The sequence below is a fragment of the Misgurnus anguillicaudatus genome, chromosome 10 (assembly GCF_027580225.2).
Source record: "Misgurnus anguillicaudatus chromosome 10, ASM2758022v2, whole genome shotgun sequence".
Lineage (NCBI taxonomy): Eukaryota > Metazoa > Chordata > Actinopteri > Cypriniformes > Cobitidae > Misgurnus > Misgurnus anguillicaudatus.
In genome coordinates, this window is record NC_073346.2 from 31,995,880 (window position 1) to 32,019,610 (window position 23,731).

The following is a 23,731-nucleotide window of genomic DNA, read 5'->3' on the forward strand; positions in this document are numbered from 1 at the left end:
TTTTATAATATTATATAATATTATAGCACTACACTACATTATAAATGACCTTATGCGCTGCTAATGTAAGACTCTACCAATAGACCTATAGGAACATATAATGTATAGCTCTTCTGGTCCTACCAGTATAAAATTATTAATTAATTAAATGATTTGATTATTATGCAAACATATAGTGTAAAGCTTTAGAAGAAATTTGTTGTATCTTAAAGGGGCATTCCGCATTTTTTTGAAAATGTGCTCATTTTTCAGCTCCCCTTGAGTTAAACATTTGATTTTTACCATATTGGAATCCATTCAGCTGATCTCTGGGTCTGGCGCTACCACTTTTAGCATAGCTTAGCATAATCCATTGAATCCGATTAGACCATTAGCATCGCACTTAAAAATTACCAAAGAGTTTCAATATTTTTCCTATTTAAAACTTGACTCTTCTGTAGTTACATTGTGTATGATTATGATATTACGCAGCAGCCGAAAATAGTCCCCTTAGTAACTTTCAATGGCAGGGGACTATTTTGGGGCAGTGCGTAATATCATTCCTTGATTATTACACCAGAATGAGAGTATGGTCCTAGCCATATCTGCCTAGAAAATCGCAATTTTTAATTTTCTGTCGGTCTTAGTACACAATGTAACTACAGAAGAGTCACATTTAAAATAGGAAAAATATCCAAACTCTTTGGTTCTTTTTTAGCGCAATGCTAATGGTCTAATCAGATTCAATGGATTATGCTAAGCTATGCTAAAAGTGGTATCAGTTGAATGGATTCCAAAACAGTAAGAATCAAATGTTTAACTCTAGGGGAGCTGGAAAATGAGCCTATTTTCAAAAAAAGTGGAGTGTCCCTTTAAGGTTAGGTGCCCTTTGAAAACAATACAAGTCTATGATGATATGGCTGCATTTAAAGGGGACATTTCATTAACATTTTCCATGTTAAAGTGCTATAATTGGGTCCCCAATGCTTCTATCAACCTATAAAATGTGAAAAAGATCAACCCAGTAAATTGGTTTTGGTAAACCATTCTCTGAAAGCATGTGAAAAAATAGGTCACTGAAATTTGTCGCTCCTTGTGATGTCAGAAGGGGATAATACCACCCCTTAATCTGCACTATCCAACCACGGCACTGCCATTTAGTGCAGAGATCAGCTCACTTCAAAGTGGCAATTTTAACATGTTATAATAAAATATCTATATGATATTTTGAGCTAAAACTTACAAGGACTCTGGGGACATCAAATATTTATTTGACATCTTAAAAAAGCCTTGTAAAATGTTCCATTTAAAAAGTTTTAATAGGTAAATATGTATGTGGGTTTCTGGTCATTTCTACCTGTGAGATTGGATGGTTGACGTAGATCCATCCTGTGCTTGGGTTAATATGAAAGTAGGCCGGGTTCTGTTGGGAGAGAGAGTAAGTGATGGCCGCATTTGTCCCCTGATCGTCATCATGAGCGGGCGCCCTCAGGAAACTGGTGCCCACCGGTGTGTCTTCTCGCAGGAAGTCTGGGTAGACATGTTAAAGTAAACATCAACAAATACAAATAACAAGAAATGCCTGATGCTATTAAAAACTACGTGCAGTGAAAGAGCAAAGATGCGCGTCCCAGAAACCCTTCAATCTGTGTCTTTAATTCTTAATAAGCTTTCTCGCACATTTAAAGCAATGAAAAAACTTGCAAAACTCATATTTGTGAATGTTATAAACAAACATGAAGCCCAGCAGATTTCTCACAGTTGCAGCAGGTTTTCCAGGACTGCACCCGACTGCAAAATGATTAGTGATGTGTTCATAAAGTCGCATTGAGCACATTAAAGCTCACCTTGCTCAGACTGCTATGCATTTTTAATATTGAGGTTTAATGTGTATTGACTCAGAAATCCTGGACTTTGGAATTTGTTAAGCTTGCAAAATCCTTACTGCCCCTTAAGTGCAATGTTAAAGGTCCATGTATAAATGTTTAAAGAGTCTATGGCTAAACCAAAGCTGGGGTCCTGTCATGAACTTCCACCACTGTTAAAAATACTAATGAACAGATCCTGAATCTACAGTGGCGTATGATAGGATTAGGAGGATGTAGCAATATTGAAAAGTGATACACAATTGCTTTTGCTTTCTTATTCTACATATATCAAATACTTTTTCTTTAGGAATAACTTCATAAGGTAACACCCCATGAAGTCAAAAATCTAAATTTAGATGTATTAGTTATGTTATTTGTTTATCTATATGCTTTAGGCTAAAACTCCGTGCAACTGAGGTAGCACAAACTTCAAACAATACGTTTTTCAGTGATTCTTACATTGATAGCGACTGTTCTCAAACTTTGGGTCATTGTCGTTCTGGTCAGCGATGAGGACGGTGATCTGGCAGATGCCGATGAGGGGTTCCTGAGCTTGATCTGTAGCTGTGACTGAAAGTGTATACTCTCTCTGTCTCTCCCGGTCAAAACTTACCAATGTACTGATCACACCTGTGCAGCACACAGTACAATTAATTATAAAGTCAAAGCATTTAATTCAATGTAATTGATCCATTCATTTATAAAGAAAAAAAAACACTTTTTTCACAAATTATTATTTAAAACGAAATATAAAAACAAATTGTATGTTTTTACAATGTCTTGTGTTTTATGAATGTGGTCCATTGACTAGAAAAAATATGGAAGTAATTTGACTCCATCAGTTTGTGGTAATCAAGAATGATCTGCTGCGGAAGTAAGTGTGCACCTGTGTCGGGGTTGATTGTGAACCCTGGTGAGGCTCCGTCCCTTTGCATGATCCCATACTTCACCTCCCCATTGACTCCAGTGTCAGCGTCGTGTGCCTGCACGTGCAGGACGAAAGTGCCAGCAGGCTGATTCTCCAGAACCACCGCATTCACACTATAGTTATGGCACTAAGTAAAAAAAAAGTAACAAAAGCAAATTAGCGTTTAGAAGCAAAAAAGTACAAAACAGAAATTAACACCCAGAAATACAAGCAGTTTGGTCATGGGTGTGATTTTCACCAGACATAAAAATTGATAAAAATCGCACGTTTTAGCAAATCGTTGCTGTTGGGCAGAATCCTCGTATCTTCAAAACCATTATTTTTCAGGAAATTAAAAAAATGCTGTATTTTTGAGTTATTAAACATTGTATCGTTAAAGTTGTTATTTTGCCTTATATTGCTATCATATACTGCTGTGTATAATGATGCACCGATGTATCGGCCGCCGATATTTATCGGCCGATTTTTGATGAACTTGAAACCATCGGCATATCGGCAATAGCACGAGAAATGCCGATACCAATTGTTTATTAATTAACTGCATAAATAAATCCATTATATGTAAAAAAATGAGTTAATGTTGTTAATAAAAGAAATGCTGAATAGCAAAAAACACCTTTGAAGGTTGTTAGCTGTCTTATTATATTTGTTTTAGCTTAATTTGTGACTCTCTTATTATGTTGGTCAGTTGAATGTTAATTAGATCCAATCCATGTTCAGTAAAAATAATTAATGCAGAAATAAACTAGTTAATAGACCAACTGTATAGTATTGTATACAAGTGTTTAATATCGGTATCTGCATCGGTATCGGACAGAAGTTGTCTGTTTAAATCGTTATCGGCCCAAAAAAATCCTATCGGTGCATCCCTAGTTGTGTGCCAACATTAACGCAACATTTTCCCAAAGTCATGTTTTATCGGAGATACGAGCTTTATGACTTGGGAGCAGGGAGATACGAGATTATGCTCTCATTGATAAGAATGGTACGGACACAGACGTCGCTGCTTTAGATTGGTTAAAGCAACACTAAAAAGTTTTTGCTCTTTGCTCCCCCTACAGGTTGGAAGCAGTATTGTCCATTACCACTGTCGTAAATAATTTAGCCTACTGCAGCAAAGCTGGCTCTGATTGGATTGTAGGTCTGCCGTAAAGCAAGTTTTTGTAGTTTTCACTCGAACTACAGGACCGCGACCCGCCGGTTGGAAACTTCTTTAGTGCGGTTTTGGCTGATAGAGGGCTGCAAAGCGAATGTGAAAGTGCCTTTCACCCTGTTTCGAGTGAATGAACGACTGAAACTTTTTTGGAAACGTTATTTTAAGGTAAAAAAAAAACTCTTTAGTGTTGCTTTAATAAATTGTAAAACTAACAGACACATGTGGGGACTGACCAATAGCATCGATTTGTGAAAAAAAATATGAAATTGACAAAATTTGGACATACGAGGTTTCATATCAAGCAACTTACAGTTCACATTATGATATAATAAATTATATTAAAATAAAATAAAATTATAAAGTTTTATTTGATAGTAATTCCTGGTGCTTTGATATAACGTGCAGTACAGAATAATTACCATACACTGTCAAAAAATGGTCCCTAGCTGTTCATATTAGTACCTCAGAAGTATATACATATCTGTACCTAAATGGTACATATTGGGACTTTTAAAGGGTTTGCTCCAGTGACCGCAGACAATTTTTTGACCATTCTTTGGTCAAATTTATGCACTATGGTATTTACATGATAAACTACAAGTCAAACTTTAACTTGTTTTTTATTTTAAATCTATAGTAGTATTTTTAAATTAAAGAGAGCAAGACAAAAACCCAAACAAAATAAAATTGTATTAACGACAAAGTGTTTATAAATTCCTCTTTTGAGGTCCCTCTGCTCCAATATAGGAGCACATGGGCTCATAATGAAGGATCTACCTCTCTCTACCTCAGCCCTCCCTCTCTCATCATTCTCTCATTACAAAGCAGGCATCAGGCCGGCCGTCCTGGTGAGCGCTGCCCACGAGGGAGCCAAATGTCAACTTAAGGCGATTAATCAAGTGACTAGATCGATACCTGGGCTAAAAGCTGGAATTAGCTCCCCTCCCTGAGTCTGAAGAGAATTCTCACAGCGGTACTCTCCACACCTCGCATTGAGCTTCAGCACACAAACACACACTCTTCTGAGGGGTTTACGGAGGATTGCACAATTTAGCAAGAAAAAAGACTACTGTAGAACAGATCGTATTGCTGTAATCCGTGGTGCAATTAGAAGTGTCAACAACTAGCGACTACAAAGCAGAAAGTGGGTTTGAGTACAAATAAACAATAAAGTGATCGTATACTTTTCAACCCAGCTTTGAGTAAAAAAGGGTCGAGCCCAGCCTGATGGGTTGTAATTTAAAGGAACAGTATGTAAGAAATTTATATCATTTAATCATAAAATGGCCCTGATATTTCACTAGACATTAAGAAATCATGTTCATTTCAAATACTTATATCACTGACAACAATGGTCCGGCCAGGATATTGTCATTTAAAAAGTGGAGTGGCAGCCCTCAACTGATGTTTATGTTGTCATGTTGTGTTTTGGTCTGATGCGCTACCCTCCTTCTATCTACCAATCACGAAGTCAGTAGTCTTTCTATAGTAGAATTGCGCTGTGTGCACAATTATTAAAAAAAACTATATGGATTGAGGATTATTTTATACAAAGTATGATGGAATATCAATATTTCTCATATGTAATATGTTTGTGGACACAAACTGCAAATGGATGTTATAATGTGAACGTTTGGCATCGAGATTGCCCTGATCGCATAACGATATGCCTTCTCCGTAGTAGAATCGCGCTGCGTGCACAACTATTGAAAAACAATATGATTGAGGATTATTTTATACAAAATCCGATGGAATATACCATTTTTGGTCACCATCCTACATACAGTTCCTTTAACCATGCTGGGTTGTTTCAACCTATTGTTGGGTAAAATATAAACATTTTCTGGGTTAATTTGAACCAATTGCTGGGCTTGTCCCATTTTGAATATAACCAAGCAGTAAGTGTATTATTAAATTATCACATTATTATATGAATATCTTAAAAGTCTGTCAAGAGCCTGTCCTAGCCGTATTTTACCACATTAAAGGTGCAGTGTGTAATTTTTAAAAGGATCTCTTGACAAAAATGCAAAATAATATACAAAACTATATTATCAGTGGTGTATAAAGACCTTTCATAATGAACCGTTATGTGTTTATTACCTTAGAATGAGACCTTTTTATCTACATACACAGAGGGTCCCTTTACATGTAAGTCGCCGTTTTGTGCCGCCATTTTTCTACAAACTGACAATTTTTTTACTAAGTTGTCTCCGACAATGACATGCTTGCCCGGTGGCAGCTACCGTAGCTTCTCTATGTGTTTCAAAAGCAAGGGGTGAGCAGTGGACTAAGCCGTTGGTTGCAATTTGCAACCTCACCGCTAGATGCTGCCTTTAAGTAAATATACAGTGCATAAAGAAATAATTGCCTATTTAAAGACCATTTTCATAAAGGTAAGAAATCTTATTACTAAGATAAAAATTACTGCTAAAATAAACATTTAAAATATGTTACATAATATGTGACCATGGAACACAAAACCAGTCATAAGATTAATTTTGAAATGGTCCAATCACAGACTGTAAAAAAGATGGACGATGCCCATTCGCTCTCGTCCATTGGTGAAAAGTGAAGCAGCCAGTGTCCCGATATGGGTCTTGAGTCTGCGCAGTAGCGATTTCGGGACCAGTCCTGAGCAGTAGTGAGCAAAAAGTAAAGCCACTAAATCAAGGCCCCGCCCTCGCAGAATGCGCATAATCAATCACAAGCACACACTGCACTGTTTCGATGGTTTTAAGGGGAGTCCTGTTCTATGTGAACTCTGTCTGCTCCGTTCCTCCGTTCTGCTCCAATTTTGATGTCTGGTGATTGCAGTACCAAATTAAAATAGGTAAGGTATAAGGTAAATACAACTACTCACTCGGCTCAGATAGCTGTCAATCACAGCTGTCAATCATAACGTCACAACACCGTTTTTATAGCATTAAATAACTAACTCAAAACAAACTTATTTGAAAAACAAACATTTGAATTTACATCAGCGTGATAAAAACTATACAGTAAATGACAGAAACCAGCTTTGTAAAAATATATTTGAAGTGTAATTAAATTGTTTAGTTGGTCTTAAAGGAATAGTCCATTTTCTTAAAAGAAAAATCCAGATAATTTACTCACCACCATGTCATCCAAAATGTTGATGTCTTTCTTTGTTCAGTGAAGAAGAAATTATGTTTTTTGAGGAAAACATTGCAGGATTTTTCTCATTTTAATGGACTTTAATGGACTATAAATGATCCCAAACGAGGCATAAAGGTCATATCCAGCGAAACGACTGTCACCTCTGACAATAAAAATAACAAATATACACCTTCAACAACTTCCCACCTAGGTCCGGTCCTGAAAGCGTCAGCGTGACCTCACGCAATACGTCATGACGCCAAGAGGACGAACGCAAAACTCCGCCCCAGTGTTTACAAGTGTGTTGAAAGAGGACCGTTCCGACGTTGTTGTATGTCGAATGGTACTAATTAATGTCTTTGTGTCAGTTTATTGTTTAAAATGGTCCGCAAATGTGCGTTTTATATATGTAACACGTGACCTCCCTACGTCATGCATTTACGTTAGGTCGCGCTGGACCGGACCTAGACGAAAAGTTGTGGTTTAAAAGTGCATTTTTTTTTCTTGTCAAAAATGACAATTGTTTCGCTAGATAAGACCCTTATGCCTTGTTTGGGATCGTTTATAGTCCTTTGAAACTCTTTCTTGAAACTGTTACGTGTTGAGTTGGGTGTTAAGTGTTGGTGTCCATTAAAATGAGAATCCTGCAATGTTTTCCTCAAAAAAAGCATAGTTTCTTCTCGACTGAACATCAACATTTTGGATGACGTGATGGTGAGTGGATGGTCTGGATTTTTCTTTTAAGAAAATGGACTATTCCTTTAAGTCCCATTGAATAACATGGGGGAGGCGGGGTTTACAACCTTTACTAGGACCAGTCACAGGGGGCGATCGAGACGTTTTGGCTTCACTTTTCAGGGCTTGTGCGACACGCTTGGGTCTAATCAGATTTAATGGATTACGCTAAGCTATGCTAAAAATTGTAGCGCCAGACCCGGAGATCGGCTGAATAGATTCCAAAACTGTAAAAAATAAAATCTTTAACTCTAGGGGAGCTGGAAAATGAGCATATTTTCAAAAAAGTGGAGTGTCGCTTTAATTTAAAAAACGTTTTACACGACTTATTTTATTTAAAATGTACCAATTCACTTTTGGTCAATACAACTGCTGCCTTGTAAGACGCAGCAAACACTAAAAATGCTGTTGTTTTCAACCCATGGTTGAGTTAACTATGGACAAACGTAACTGTTGGGATTAAATAAACCTATGTTGGGTTGTTTAAACCCATTACGCAGATTGTTTCAACCCATGGTTGGGTCAAATATCAACATTATCTTAGTAAATTTAAAGAAATGGTTAGGTTTGTGCTGTACATATTACTCAACTGTGGGTTAAAAAACAACCCAACTGTTTCATGTGCCCTGTAATCAATGCAATACATGTAATCTCTACTATTAAAAATCTGAGAAATAAAATATCAACCAATAACAACAACGAGATTACAAAAAAGTCCAGACTCGTAAGCAAAATAAGAAGTGTAAAAAATGCATAAAAACAGCCTTAATTTTCTTTATGCAAAATATAATTTCTCATTTTTTACTTTGATTTTGGGATTAAATATGACATCAACGTTTAATTTCATAAAATTTATACAATCAGGGCCTAAAGCCTGGTTTGATCGCTTCACATACAGCTCTGATGTTCAGAGGGACAGGAATATCTGACTCTGGTCAGAAGGTCAGGCGAACCGAGACAGAGAGTGTTAGTAAGGAACAGGGCCAGATGTTGCCCCAAGGGCTCACTTATCACATCCATTTCATATGCATCCCTGATGCACGCGGGTAATTGAAATATTCATGGGCAGCAGCGGAGGATGCGGCGAAGGCAGCAGAAGGAGAGCCCGTGGTGCTCGGTTCTGCCTCCTACACTCTCAGAAAGCCCACCAGGCCTGAACGGAGAACTTCTCCCTCTGGAGACCTCTGAAAGCCTTTAGATCTCCTGCTGGCAGCTGTCTGCTTCTCTCGCCCTCCTTACAGTTCTGTTTCACTCCATCTCTTCAGTGCTGTGTTTCATTTGCTCATGTTATTTCATTACAGTAGGTCTTCCACTTTCTCATTTCGCTGTATATGAGCTCTTATCCATCATTCTTTACTTTTCTTCTCCTCTGACTCTTTAAACACTGCCATTAGTGAGGTGTTCATAGTGTCACCAGTATTAAGAGCCCGGGGCACTTCACGCTAGGAAGATTTAATGAGTGCATCTATATTCCATGCTCATATCTAGATCTGCAAGACACGATCTGCACCTGTACGCACGTTCGGCTAAGCCTGAGATTTATAAGGGCAAATTCTAAGCATTAAAAACTTCTAAGCATCTGAGAATTACCTTTTCAAACACTGGCTTGTTATTGTTGATGTCGTTGATGCCAACGATGACCTGGGCGGAACTGCTGAGAGGAAACGGTCCACCAGCTGTGTTGTCATCGGTTGCAGTGACGTCAAGTACATACTGAGGTCCGCGCAGTTTAGGTGGAGGACTGCGACGCAGTTTGATGATGCCTGTCAAAGAGTTAAATTTTTTTTATTAGACTGATAAATGTTACTGCAAATCCTGTTTATGCACAAAGCGACTTTAACTACACAAGGTTCCTTCAACAAACTTATTAAAGGGACACTCCACTTTTTTGAAAATATGCTAATTTTCCAGCTCCCCTAGAGTTAAACATTTGTTTTTTACCATTTTGGAATCCATTCAGCTAATCTCCGGGTCTGGCTGTACCACTTTTAGCATAGTTTAGCACAATCCATTGAATCTGATTAGAACATTTAGCATCGTTCTCAAAAATAACCAAAGAGTTTCAATATTTTTCCTATTTAAAACTTGACCCTTCTGTAGTTACATCGTGTACTAAGACCAACGGAAAATTCAAAGTTGTGATTTTTTTTGGCCGATATGTCCAGGAACTATACTCTAATTATGGCGTAATAATCAAGGACTTTGCTGCCGTACCATGGCTGCAGCAGGCACAATAATATACGCAATGCCCGAAAATAGTTCCATGCTATTGAAAGTTACTAAGTTACTAAATCTAGGGGAGCTGGAAAATAAGCCTATTTTCAAAAAAAAGTGGAGTGTGCCTTTAACTGAAGCATTATTATCCAAAAATAACAAAATATATCTGTGTATTATTTTGGGCAATAATCAAGAGTCCTAATGGCTGCATATTTGTGTATTGCTAAACAAAGATTTGCTACATCTATGAAGTGACAATTCTGAGTGATGAAGCCACGGGCCATCTCTCTACACTGGCCTGTAATGGGCTGGGTGGTGGAACAGCCGTGTGGAGAGACTGATAAGGAAGGAGAGAGGTTTAGCATACTGCTGTTTTTCAGCTCTAAGGCAAAAATGTGCTGTAAACAAACCAAATGTTGCGGACAAATGTGACCTTGAGACTGAAAGCACACAAGCAGACGGGCCTGAGAGCACAAACTCAAAATGTACACATAAGTGCACACCCAAAAAGTTATGAACAACAGGAGGGAAGTTTGTTTTTAAAAATAAAGGTGCACACGTTCAGAAAAATGGTTAACTCTTTCCCCGCCATTGACGAGTTATCTCGTCAATTAACTCTTTCCCCGCCATTGACGAGATATCTCTTGTGAAACCTACACATATTTGAGAGGTGATAAAAACAGAACACATGAAGGTAGGATGAAACTGATTTTTTGTTTGAAAGCAGAGGGTCTGTTCTTTTATTTTATATATTATATGTTTATATATTTAAAAAGGAGCATTTTCTGGAAGGCATTAAACTTTTGTGAAAATCATAAAAAATGCTGGCGGTGAAAGAGTTAAGAGAAAACATTTGCATGAAAAAAACGTGTTCCTGATTAGTTTTCATGTTTATTTGTAATACAGCGATTATCCACTAGATTGCGCATTTACGCACTTTATAAAAAACTGAAGCAAAAAATTATTTATTAATTTTATACTCCGTGTATGTGCTGATAATCGTTCTGAATTTAGCTTTTGCTAAAATATTGTATTTTTGAAGAAAAATACCCATAATTAAGGGTTTATAAGTAGAGAAAAAATATAAATAGGATGAAAGTTTTTTCTTGTTTTGTTTGTTGGTTTGTTTGTTTATTGTTTGTTTGAAATCAGAGGGTCTGTTCTTTCATTTGATATATTTGTATGTTTATATATTTTTTGAAAAAAAATCCTGAAAGGCATTTTGTGAAACTTTTGGAAAAATCACAATGCTGGCAGGCAACTTAAAAAAAAAGGCTGGTGGGGAATGAGTTAAAAAATTATCCCAACCTGTCATTGGGGCAGTACCATTTGAAAAAGTCCTAATATGGACCATTTGGGTGAAGATATGTATACATTTGGTACTAATATGATCTTAAAGGTGTACTTTTTGCAGTGGCGGCTGGAGACTGCTCTTCTGAGGTGTGCAAATTCAAAATATGTGTTTGGAGTGTCATGTGTGTTGCACGTGTTTTTAAAATATGTGTTTGTTGCATCAGGTGAACCATGTGCATCACGTGTTTTGTCAAAATAAGTGCCTGCTGCACACGCGTCAAAACCGTTTATGATAACAGAGATGCTCACGTTCACAAAATACATGCAAGACACTCCCTTAACAGTAAACTTTGATTACACATGAGATTATGCGAGTATCTGGCAAACATGAGCGTCTTTTTTATCATAAACCCTTTAAATGCATCAGCAGCAGGCACTTATTTTGACAAAACACTTGATGCACATAGGTTCACTCAATGCACAGAACACATATTTTGAAATTTTGAAACACACATGATGGGCTACATACATGTTGTGACGAACTTCGCACCGTGCTCCCTTGAAAAAAGAAATCACTGGCCGCCACTGACTTTTTAAAAGGTAACCAGACCATTTTTTTTTTGACTAATTATTTTCTGACAGTGCAGTGATGCCATAGAAGAACCACTTTTGGTTCCCTAAAGAACCATTTCTTTCTTTACCACTTTATAGTAAAACCATTTTCTACTGTTTTTAAAGTTCTTTATGGAACCATACAGCCAAAAAATTGGGCGCCGATACAACATCAACCCATTTTCGAACTCAAACCCATAAAGTCTACAAATGTGTGTATTTGTATTTTTAAACTTATCCGATTGACTTAACTCACCCTTCTGATTGTCCAGCTCAAAGTTACTGTCTTCATTGCCGCCGGTGATTGCGTACGTTACACCATCTCCGTCAGGGTCCTTGGCGTGCACAATGGCTACTAGCGTCTCAGGACCGGCATCTTCAGAAAGAAAGGTTTTATAGCTGAAGAAACAGGGAAAAAGAGAGATCAGGCCCAATATATCCCAGAACCACCATCTGCCTTCCCTGCATATCCTCTGAAATGTATCCCAGGGCACACATAAACATCCACTGATTCCTGAGATCATCCAGATAAAATCCTTTCATAGACACACAGTCAAACTGTGCTGTAATGATGATACACCTCCAGTTCCTTTATGGGCTCACCTTGGAATTCAGATATTTTAATAATGTATTATCAGTGTTTTTGTATAGCTCAACTGATATAGTACAAGTAAAGACTGAGACAGATTGCCATACACTAGCTGCAATAAAAATGTCTTTTATCTGGCTACGTTCAATAAATGCCAAAGTTGTACATGTATCACATATCCTGACCATTGCTTTTGTTTTTACTTCTGACTTTTACAACTATAGAGTGTAAAACACAAATCTTTCAATATACTCAAAGACAGATGAGGAGATACTGTATTACAGAATTACAAAACATGACAAAATAAACATGTAATAATAAAAAGAAAGCAAGAAAATATACTGTTCTGTTTAAAAAATAATATTCATACATGGTTTGTGAGAATACAGGAGCTTCATCATTGACATTGGCCATGCGTATGCGGATGGAGGCAGTGCCAGTGCGAGGGGGCATTCCCTTGTCCACGGCCACCACCACGCACTCGTACATGTGGTTAGGTCTTTCGTAATCCAGTCTATGACTGGGGCTCACCACTCCATGAGATGAGATGTCAAAGTCAACACTCTGGATGAAGTAAGAAAGTTCAGCATTCTGGCCGGTATCACAGTCCCTCGCCAGAACTAAAGAGAGAAAGAGGCAACAAATAACTGTTAACCATCAGGTCATGTTGACTAAAGGGGAGCAGCTAGCAATAACACAGTGGTAAATTACACCAATGGCAAACTTGATGAAGATGTGCTCTGGGTCAGACACTGAAAACTTATATTGCTTTTTCATCACCTCTAAGCTTATCTCAGACAGCTTTGTTCTCATTAGATCTGGAATGTTCCCGTATTGAGCTATTTACTGGAAGCTTAAATGTCACCTTTTACCAACATTTTTGTTTTTGAGGATTTCAGTGTTGTGTGTAACAGTGGTCTCTTCAGTTTCCAACATCAAATAATTATTCTGGTCATATTGAAAGCACAGATGTAGTGTGTAGCAATAAAGTCATAACCAATATTTTGAACATTTTTTATGTTTATTATAGTTCTGTGAAACTGGACTAATGGGATTTTCTGGTGGGTGGGGCTATCCAGATGACTGACAACATGATTGTCATGGTTCAAATTAACATGGAAAGGAAGCACAAAGGTCATGAAAAGTTAAAAACTATAAATGTATCAATTTTTAAAGCTGCAGTATGGAGTGAATTTTGTGCCATATTTAAAAAAATAAATCCAGCATGGATTTATTGTGCAAACACAGTACATGTTTGTTACACCTCTACATTTTCTCTCAGATTGCCTTTTGTATTTGCAAAGCGTTTTCTGTTTGTTTGCAAGTCGAGTTTTCCTTTTGCAAAGCAGATTGAGTTTGTTTGCAACATGCTGGATTTTTTTTAATTATGGCACAAAATTTACTCTATACTGCAGTCCGTAACTATTCCCTCTCCATCCCCACCTCTGTTTTAAACATAAAGCTGCAGGTTACTTTAAATACTTTTCATTTGATCACTGACATTTCCAAGCCTGGTTAAAACCAGACCATTCTCAGTAGTAAATGGTCTGGCAAAGCTTCATAGACAAATCATTTCCAAAGTAAAGTAGTAAAGCATAAGTAAAGCAGGGGGCAATTCGAAGTTGATTTGGGATCAATTAAAAAAAACTGACTGGGCTAACTGAAGATCTAGGTTCATCATTAGTTACCCCATCACTAAAATTATAAATCAGTCTATCTCTGAGGAGGATTTCCAAATGTATGGAAGTCAGTCATTGTTTCCAAAATATTTAAATCTGGAGACAGACAAATCATTTGCAACTACAGACCAATTAGTATTTTACCAGTAATGTCAAACGTTTTGGAAAAATGGGTATCTCAACATATTAGAGATCACCTGAACAACACTTTCTTTTTCACCTGAATCACATCTTTTCCCTCCATCCTTTACAATCTGGATTTAGGCCAAATCATTTGATCGAGACAGCTAACTGCTTTTTCATTGAAAATATTAAATCAATGCTTGACAAGAATAGCGTTGTTGGAGCCATCTTTTTAGATCTCAGGAAAGCTTTTGACACTGTAAATCATAACATTTTACTCTCCAAACTTTCTCAACTCAACTTTTCGGATAATGCTCTTAAATAGGTATCATCTTATCTTTATCACTGATCACAAACTGTCCGTATTGGTAGCTATCAGTCTGATCCTCTTCAATTGTGCACTGGAGTGCCCCAAGGGTCAATCCTGGGCCCTATTCTGTTCTGCATATATATTAATGATCTACCACGTGTGTGCCCAGAAGTAAATATGCAAATGTATGCAGATGACACAGTTCTTTACATACATGGCCAATTAAAAATAGAAGTGGCAACTAAACTTACAAACGGTATGGTAAAGATCAGCAAATGGCTAAACCAGCATAGTCTACAGTTAAATGTCTCTAAGACAGTTGGTATGTTCTTTACTAAAACTGCCCACTCCACAGCAAATCCGGACATTGCAATATCTGGTGAAAAACTTCAAATAGTTACAGAATCACAGTAAGGTAATGAGTTACAGAATCACAGTAAGGTAATGAGGCAGTTATGACCACTGGTACACTTAACTTAATAGCATTTAAAAATGATTCCCTGTTTCATTATTACATACACTTTTATTACATATTTATTTATTATTTTAATGCATCACCACGCTTGTCACATGACACTTCACAGTCAAGAATTGTATGCAAAATGTCCAAATTTTTTTTTTACTAATTTTAAGAATAATCCAAACGATGGACTTTATTTTCTTTTTGTAGTATGAAATATTTTACGATTATTTATTTTGTTTACTTTTATTGACAGGTTTCATGAGATTTACTCAGTTAGGACATCAGTGCAACAGTAATGGCAAAATCATCTTGTTTATTTGTTGTAGCTGTTGACGGTAAGTGTTTTTCAAATTAGGTACGCTGTTGCATTAATAGAGCCAATCTTATTTAAAACTATGTTGTGGAGGCCAGTTCTATATTTGATCAATTTAAGTGCCCATCTGCTGGTGGCACGGCAGAAAGCTGCTGTTGACTGGAGCAGATCAAAAGTAAAAGTGGAGGAAGGCTTTACAGTCATTAGGCCCACAGCCAAAGTCAGGGTCCTGTATCATTATACTGCAGGCAAGCTGTCATCACACCCAGCCAGCCAGCACACTCATTTACTACAAGCACATGACGGCCCTCTTATCTCCAAGGCAAAAAGCTAGAACCTACAGAGGCAGCAACATACAGCAGAAACCCCCTTTCCTCTCTCTCCTTTGGTTTGCTTAAAGACTTGATGCAACGTTGGGAGGCGGGCGGGTGAGGGTGGGTGTCGGTGCCCTACACATATAAACAAGCGTCAAAACACCATGTGCACACACTAAGTCTTACGGCCCAAATTCAAACAGAAGGTTCATTAAAAATACAAGCCCTAATACACCGTCTCTTAGGGCTACCTATTAGCATATTTAATGCATGCGGACGAGGGACCGCAGCTAAATTAAACATACCAGTTATGTGCCTTGGGAGAGAGAAAGGGAAGCCGGTAGGTAGGCGGGCTAAGGTCGGGCGAGTTTTAAGTGCGCCGCTTCGCCGCACGCTAAATCCTCTCCGAGAAGTTTCTCGTGCGATAATTGGAGCGCGCTCTGCGTTGCTTTTCCTGCTAGGGCCTATTAAAAGTCGGCAGCCAATTTATAGTCTAATCCCGTTTTAAGGTAAACAACAATAATAATCTTCTCTCCCTTCTGCTCGGCTCCACACAGCCGACGATTGCTCCGTATTTATGTTCTTTTTTCCCCGCTCACAACAGAACGCATTCGATAAGCAAATAACAGCCCCAGCTGGTGTTTGTGCGAACCTGCTGCTTTTCCATGTTGAGAGTGAGAGCGAGAGAAAGTGAGAGAGACGCAGAGAGAGAAAACACAAACAGGCACAAACAAAAAAAGAAAGTTGTTTTGTGTAGCACATTATAAACAGAAGAGCCAACTGGAATCAGAGAAAGGAACTGTTCTGTTTGCATACGGCACAAAGGCGAGAAAGTGTGTGCTTTGACTGTGTGCGCAGTAATATGTAAACATAACTGAATTGCATAAATGCAGTTGCCGTTCTAAATTTGTGCATCTGCCTCAAAAAGCATGCAGCCTGCCAGATCTTATTTACTTCTGTTCCCTTTGCTTTTCTTTTTGTTTTTTCCCTCCCTTTTTATCGGAGTCGTAGGCTTGTGCACAACACAGACTAAATTAAGAATGGTTAATCACTGGAAACGTTATGGAGAAGGCGAGGAGTTCTTTGAAATGGTGGGCAGAGCTGAGCCATCACGGGACTTCAGATCAGGAACTGATGAGCGCCCACTGAGAAGAATGTAAGAAGACGCTGAGCACAAAGCTCATTAGCTTAAGTTCAATACTAAAATAAGTATTTGCTCAGAGATTGTGAGTGGATGTTTTATATAAAAAAGAAAAGTCCATTATGTCGATCCAAACTGTATGCCATCACCGTAGTTTTTTTGTGTGAAACATATGTACTAGTCAACGATTGAAGTGGATCAAAAACATTTCTTAAGTTTCTTACCAATTTAATACAAGCTAATCATTTAAGGAAGTCATGTCTTTTGCACAATGTCAAAGTTTGTTAGATCCCTAATGCTAAGTATAAGCAACAGTAAAAGTCATGCCTCCCTTACCAAGCATAACCAATTAGGTCTTATAAATATTTATGCAAATCACTAATGTGCTACATGACATTTCATTTGTGTTTTTATAAAATGCCTTTCGAACACCTTCAATTACAGCGATAAGATCACAGATGGGGATGTGCTGGGAGATGAACAGGTCCCATTCCATTAACAACTCCGTGTTCTCCCTGCTTCTGTCAGACAAAATTGTCTGCAGAACAAGCAGTAGGCCATGACCGATTCTCCACTGTGGAGATTCCAGATCTACAGCACGGTCATAACCTCCAACCTGCCATTACAGAGCCCACACAGTCAGGGAACACACAAAATGTTGGATTGATGGTCTTTGAAGGAGAATGGCTTGGCAAGGCATGTCATGATGAAGAGATGAGAGGGAGAAACAGAGGTAGACGGCGGCAGAAAAGCTCCTCTGCCTGGGAGCCACTGAGCTGGCTTTGATTACCATCCATTTACCACCCAGAAAGCACTGCCATAATGAATTATTTCATAATTACAGGACTGAGTTGAAGAGACGTTCGCCCCCGCAGAGCAACCAGCAACAGCACCTGCCTCAAGAGCAGGATTGCAAGAGGAAAATACAAAGACAGATACAGAAAGAAAGTGATAGAGACTCAGAGACAGAGAGATAATAAGACTAAAAGATACAGACAGATAAAATTGAAGAGCGACAGAGAGATAAATAGAAAAAGTGAAAGAGAGACAGATGGGGAGATAGACAGACAGAGAGAGAGAGTAAGAGAGACAGGCATAGACTTATAAAGACAGCAAGAGAACACAGACAGATGGGGAGTGAAGGAGACATAGGGATAGACTGATAAGCAGTGTGAAAGACAGACAGAGAGTGAGACAAGCGCAGAGAGTGACTGATACAGAGAACAAGAGACACAGGTGAACACAGATGGACAGAAAGTGAGACAGGCACAGAGAGTGAATGATAAAGAAGGCGAAAGATAAAGGATGGACACAGGCAGACATAAAGTGAGACAGGCACAGAGAGTGACTGATAAAGAAAGCAAGAGATAAAGGATGGACACAGGCAGACAGAGAGTTAGACAGGCACAGAGAGTGACTGATAAGAGAGCAAGAGACAGTGGTAGACACAGATGGACAGAGAGTTTGACAGGCACAGAGAGTGACTGATAAGAGAGCAAGAGACAGTGGTAGACACAGATGGACAGAGAGTTTGACAGGCACAGAGAGTGACTATTAAAGAAAGCAAGATACACAGGTAGACATAGATGGACAGAGAGTGAGACAGGCACAAAGAGTGACTTATGAAAAGAGCAAGAGACAGAGGTGGACACAGGCAGACAGAGACTGAGACAGGCACAGATAGGGACAATAAAGAAAGCAAGAAACACAGGTGGACATACATGGACAGAGAGTGAGACAGGCACAGAGAGTGACTTATAAAGACAGAGGTGGAAACAGGCAGACAGAGAGTGAGACAGGCACAGAGAGCGACTAATAAAGAGAGCAAGAGACTGAGGTGGACACATATGGACAGAGACTGAGACAGGTACAGAGAGTGACTGATAAATAGACTAAGAGACACAGCTGGACAGATATGAACAGAGACTGAGACAGGCACATAGATTGACTAATAAAGAGAACAAGAGACAGGGGTGGACACAGGCAGAGACAGAGGTGGACACAGGCAGAGAGTGAGAACGGCACAGAGAGCAACTAATAAATAGAGCAAGAGACTGAGGTGGACACATATGGGCAGAGACTGAGACAGGTACAGAGAGTGACTGATAAATAGGCTAAGAGACACAGCTGGACAGATATGAACAGAGACTGAGACAGGCACATAGAGTGACTAATAAAGAGAACAAGAGACAGAGGTGGACACAGGCAGAGACAGAGGTGGACACAGGCAGAGAGTGAGACAGGCACAGAGAGCGACTAATAAAGAGAGCAAGAGACTGAGGTGGACACATATGGACAGAGACTGAGACAGGTACAGAGAGTGACTGATAAATAGACTAAGAGACACAGCTGGACAGATATGGACAGAGACTGAGACATGCACATAGAGTGACTAATAAAGAGAACAAGAGACAGATGTGGACACAGGCAGAGAGTGAGACAGGCACAGAGAGTGACTAATAAAGAGAGCTAGAGACAGAGGTGGACACAGGAGACAGAGAGTGAGACAGGCACAGAGAGTGACTGATAAAAAGCAAGATACACAGGTGGACACAGATGGACAGAGAGTGAGACAGGCACAGAGAGTGATTAATAAAGAAAGTAAGAGATAAAGGGTAGACACAGGCAGACAGAGAGTGAGACAGGCACAGAGAGTGGCTGATAAAAAAGCAAGAGACACAGGTGGACACAGATGGACAGAGAGTGAGACAGGCACAGAGACTGACTGATAAAGAAAGTAAGAGATAAAGGGTAGACACAGGCAGACAGAGAGTGAGACAGGCACAGAGAGTGGCTGATAAAAAAAGCAAGAGACACAGGTGGACATACATGGACAGAGAGTGAGAGAGGCACAGAGAGCGACTAAAAAGGAGAGCAAGAGACTGAGGTGGACACATGAACAGAGAGTGAGACAGGCACAGATAGTGAACATTAAGAGAGCAAGAGACAGAGGTGGACACAGGCAGACAAAGAGTGAAACAGGCACAGAGAGTGACTGATAAAGATAACAAGAGACAGAGATGGACAGAGGCAGACAGAGAGTGAGACAGGCACAAAGAGTGACTAAAAAGAAAGCAAGAGATAGAGGTGGACACAGGCAGACAGAGAGTGAGACAGGTACAGAGAGTGACTGATAAAGAGACCAAGAGACACAGCTGGACGGATATGGACAGAGACTGAGACAGGCACATAGAGTGACTGATAAAGAGACCAAGAGACACAGCTGGACAGATATGGACAGAGGCTGAGACAGGCACATAGAATGACTTATAAAGAGAGCAAGAGACAGAGGTGGACACAGACAGACAGAGAGTGAGACAGGTACAGAGAGTGACTGATAAAGAGACCAAGAGACACAGCTGGACGGATATGGACAGAGACTGAGACAGGCACAGAGATTGACTGATAAAGAAAGCGAGAGATAAAGGGTAGACACAGGCAGACAGAGAGTGAGACAGGCACAGAGAGTGACTGATAAAGAGACCAAGAGACACAGCTGGACGAATATGGACAGAGACTGAGATAGGCACAGAGAGTGACTGATAAAGAAAGCGAGAGATAAAGGGTAGACACAGGCAGACAGAGAGTGAGACAGGCACAGAGAGTGGCTGATAAAAAAGCAAGAGACACAGGTGGACACAGATGGACAGAGAGTGAGACAGGCACAGAGAGTGACTGATAAAGAAAGAGAGAGATAAAGGGTAGACACAGATGGACAGAAAGTGAGATGGGCACAGAGAGTGACTGATAAAGAAAGGAAGAGATAAAGGGTGGACACAGGCGGACAGAGAGTGAGACAGGCACAGAGAGTGACTGATAAAGAAAGCGAGAGATAAAGGGTAGACACACAGCAGACAGAGAGTGAGACAGGCACAGAGATTGACTGATAAAGAGACCAAGAGAAACAGCTGGACGGATATGGACAGAGACTGAGACAGGCACAGAGAGTGACTGATAAAGAAAGCGAGAGATAAAGGGTAGACACAGGAAGACAGAGAGTGAGACAGGAACATAGAATGACTTTTAAAGAGAGCAAGAGACAGAGGTGGACACAGACAGACAGAGAGTGAGACAGGCACAGAGAGTGACTGATAAAGAGACCAAGAGACACAGCTGGATGGATATGGACAGAGACTGAGACAGGCATAGAGAGTGACTGATAAAGAAAGGAAGAGATAAAGGGTGGACACAGGCGGACAGAGAGTAAGACAGGCACAGAGGTTGGCATAGATGGACAGAAAGTGAGACAGGCACAGAGATTGACTGATAAAAAAGCAAGAGATAAAGGGTGGACACCGGCAGACAGAGAGTGAGACAGGCACAGAAAATGACTGATAAAGAGACCAAGAGAGCCATGGACCCAACAGAGAATGACGCATTCAGAAAGGGACAAGTAGTGTTTCTGTATCGGTCTTTATGTGTTACATAAGAAAAATTGAGCCCAGCAGTATCCTCAATAACCTCCTACTGCTCTCCATAACTGATTACTGATCTCCTTAGCTTGCTACTGAGACACACATGGACTCACTCACCCTGTAGCAAAGAGGTACCAGGAGGTGTGGTCTCAGGGACATTGTCTCGACTGTAAATGGAGTGCATAAACTCTGGTGTGCAGTCGTTTTCATCTGTGATGTGTACCACCACCTGCAACACACAAGAATAGAGAGACACAGGCATTACAACATAAACAAACATAGGCATTTTTTGCTGGTGTCATGGCTATACTGATCATACAGCATAAATCCACCCTGAAGTTCATGTTGGTCTAAAGTGCTAAAACTTTACTTGACCATGCATGGACACACAAATGTATGAAGGTTGAATGTCGGCATTAAAAAAGAGATGAAAATGAAAACAGAATAAATGCAAATGAACCAACCCACAAAAACCACAGCAAGATAGACTCAGTGTAAATTTGCCTGATCTTAACTGAAGCTCAGATATAGCTTATAGGCTCTATCGACATTCATGCTCCCCTCTGTGTAGTGATTTGCGAGCATTCAGACTGAATACTGGCACGGGATTTGACTTTGACCGAACAGAGAGAGGGAAGCCAGCAAACGCGTTCTCTGTGGAGACGTTAGTCATGGTAAGAGTTGAATCCCACAGCACGGCTTATCTCAGAGGAACAGCACTGCCAAAAAAGCTGGAAAAGTTTCTTCTTATACAATACATACAGACACGCAACAGAGATGACCATACTGCTCCGAAGCCTAAAAGTCGTGCCTCTGTGGTTTTCTCTTCCCTTAGGAATCTGCTTGAGGGATACTCCTGTGTTTGTTTCATAAAGCTGAAGGTTGAATATGGTAGTAATGAGTCTGTAGTTTCTGGAGTAGCGCTAATAACAACAACAACAGGGGTCTAACAGAGATTTTTATTATCTTTAATAAATAATTTTTATCATGCTAAGAGGACAGATGCTTACTATTCTGTTCTGCCTGGGTCTCATCTCTCATCTCTGTTCTGCCTGGGTTTTTCATACTTGTCTTATTTAAAGGGCCAATATTATGAAAAATTTTTAAGTCTCACGTGTGCCTAGAAAGTGTCTGTGAAGTTCGGCACACGCTTTCATCCAAATCAACTTACATTAGTGCATCATAAGGTATTCAATTTTATCAGTATGTATGTCAAACTCATGACCTTTTGCACTGCTACCGCAATGTCTACCAATGAGCTAAACAGGAGCACCGTCTCCCTTGTTAATGCTCCCTCATTTTTACAGTATGTTGCTCTGGATATAATGTAAATAAATAAATGTAAAAGTCTCGTCACATTTCATCTCTTCTCCATCTAATCTGCTCTCATCGCTTCTCTTCTTGTGCTACAGCAGTCATCTTCACAGATGGTGTAATTGTTTGGCAGGGGCCAGAGATTCTGACAAATATCAAAAATGTGTGAGTGTGTGACGGCTGCTGGCACAGGCACAGTTAGACATCATTGTTTCCCAGCCAAGTCCATCAAGGGGACTCAATTAATGTGGAGGAACTTCTGCCAAAAACAGAAGATGAACACTGAACAACAACAGTGTCAGCGACACACTAACTCACATCTGACCGCATTTGGACCTCTAACAACAGCAACATACCGGTTAAAAATATATCAAAACTCAGCTGTTTTTATGGCATCACTTCAACATACAGCACATGCGAACGCACACACACATTGTGCATGTTTGATGACATCAGCAGCAGCACCACCACATACATACTGCTCATTACAGCTTTTCTGCTGATATCTGTATGTTTGTGTGCATGTATGTGTCTCTAAAATATATGAGCATATCCGTGTCTCTGTGCATGTGTACCTCTGCCACGTTGCTTAGCCCCGTGTCTGGTTCGGCGGCTCTGACTTGCAGGTGATGGAGGTGTTGCCCGCTCTCATAGTCCACAGTGCGTGTTAGGCTGAGGGCTCCACTCTCCTGGTTTATGCTGAAGAGGTTGCTCGGGTTCACCAACAGCATATAGGACAGAGTCTTTCTCTGGAATGAGATTGCCTGGACCAATCCCACCCTATATACATCACACACAGAGGAAATATAATCAAAGCACAGGCCTGTATTTGATTCATGCACTATGTATTGTGAGGAATTTTTCCTCTGGGTAAGTGGAATATTAGAAGGAAACTCGAGCTTTGTTCGTTTGAAGGCAGCACGTAAAGGCTTTTCCAAAAGGTATCCAGCAAATTATGCTGCCTTATAAGAGACCTCTGGTTATATTTTAAGGAAGTATCACAACCATGCTTTGACGAGATTTACTGTATCTCCTAAAGTTTTAGAAGAAATCCAAAAAATGTACTTAGCAATTTGAGAATTTGATTGAATGTACCAAAAAAAACCCAACCCGTCCCAAATATCAACCCAAATACTATTGTACACTAGAGGTCTCCGCAGGT

At 39.6% G+C, this 23,731-nt stretch overlaps 1 protein-coding gene across 1 annotated transcript in view; it reads right to left on the minus strand.

Annotated features, from left to right (window-relative positions):
• The window catches only part of LOC129448491 (neural-cadherin), a 163,810-nt gene that overhangs the window by 65,110 nt on the left and 74,969 nt on the right, over positions 1–23,731 (minus strand). The window contains exons 4-11 of the mRNA XM_073872386.1: positions 23,145–23,349; positions 21,373–21,484; positions 12,868–13,117; positions 12,165–12,307; positions 9,377–9,549; positions 2,734–2,902; positions 2,307–2,477; positions 1,337–1,509 (exon numbers count right to left, since the gene is read on the minus strand). Coding sequence (XP_073728487.1) covers positions 1,337–1,509; positions 2,307–2,477; positions 2,734–2,902; positions 9,377–9,549; positions 12,165–12,307; positions 12,868–13,117; positions 21,373–21,484; positions 23,145–23,349 — 1,396 coding nt within the window. The remainder of the gene's footprint in view (positions 1–1,336; positions 1,510–2,306; positions 2,478–2,733; positions 2,903–9,376; positions 9,550–12,164; positions 12,308–12,867; positions 13,118–21,372; positions 21,485–23,144; positions 23,350–23,731) is intronic.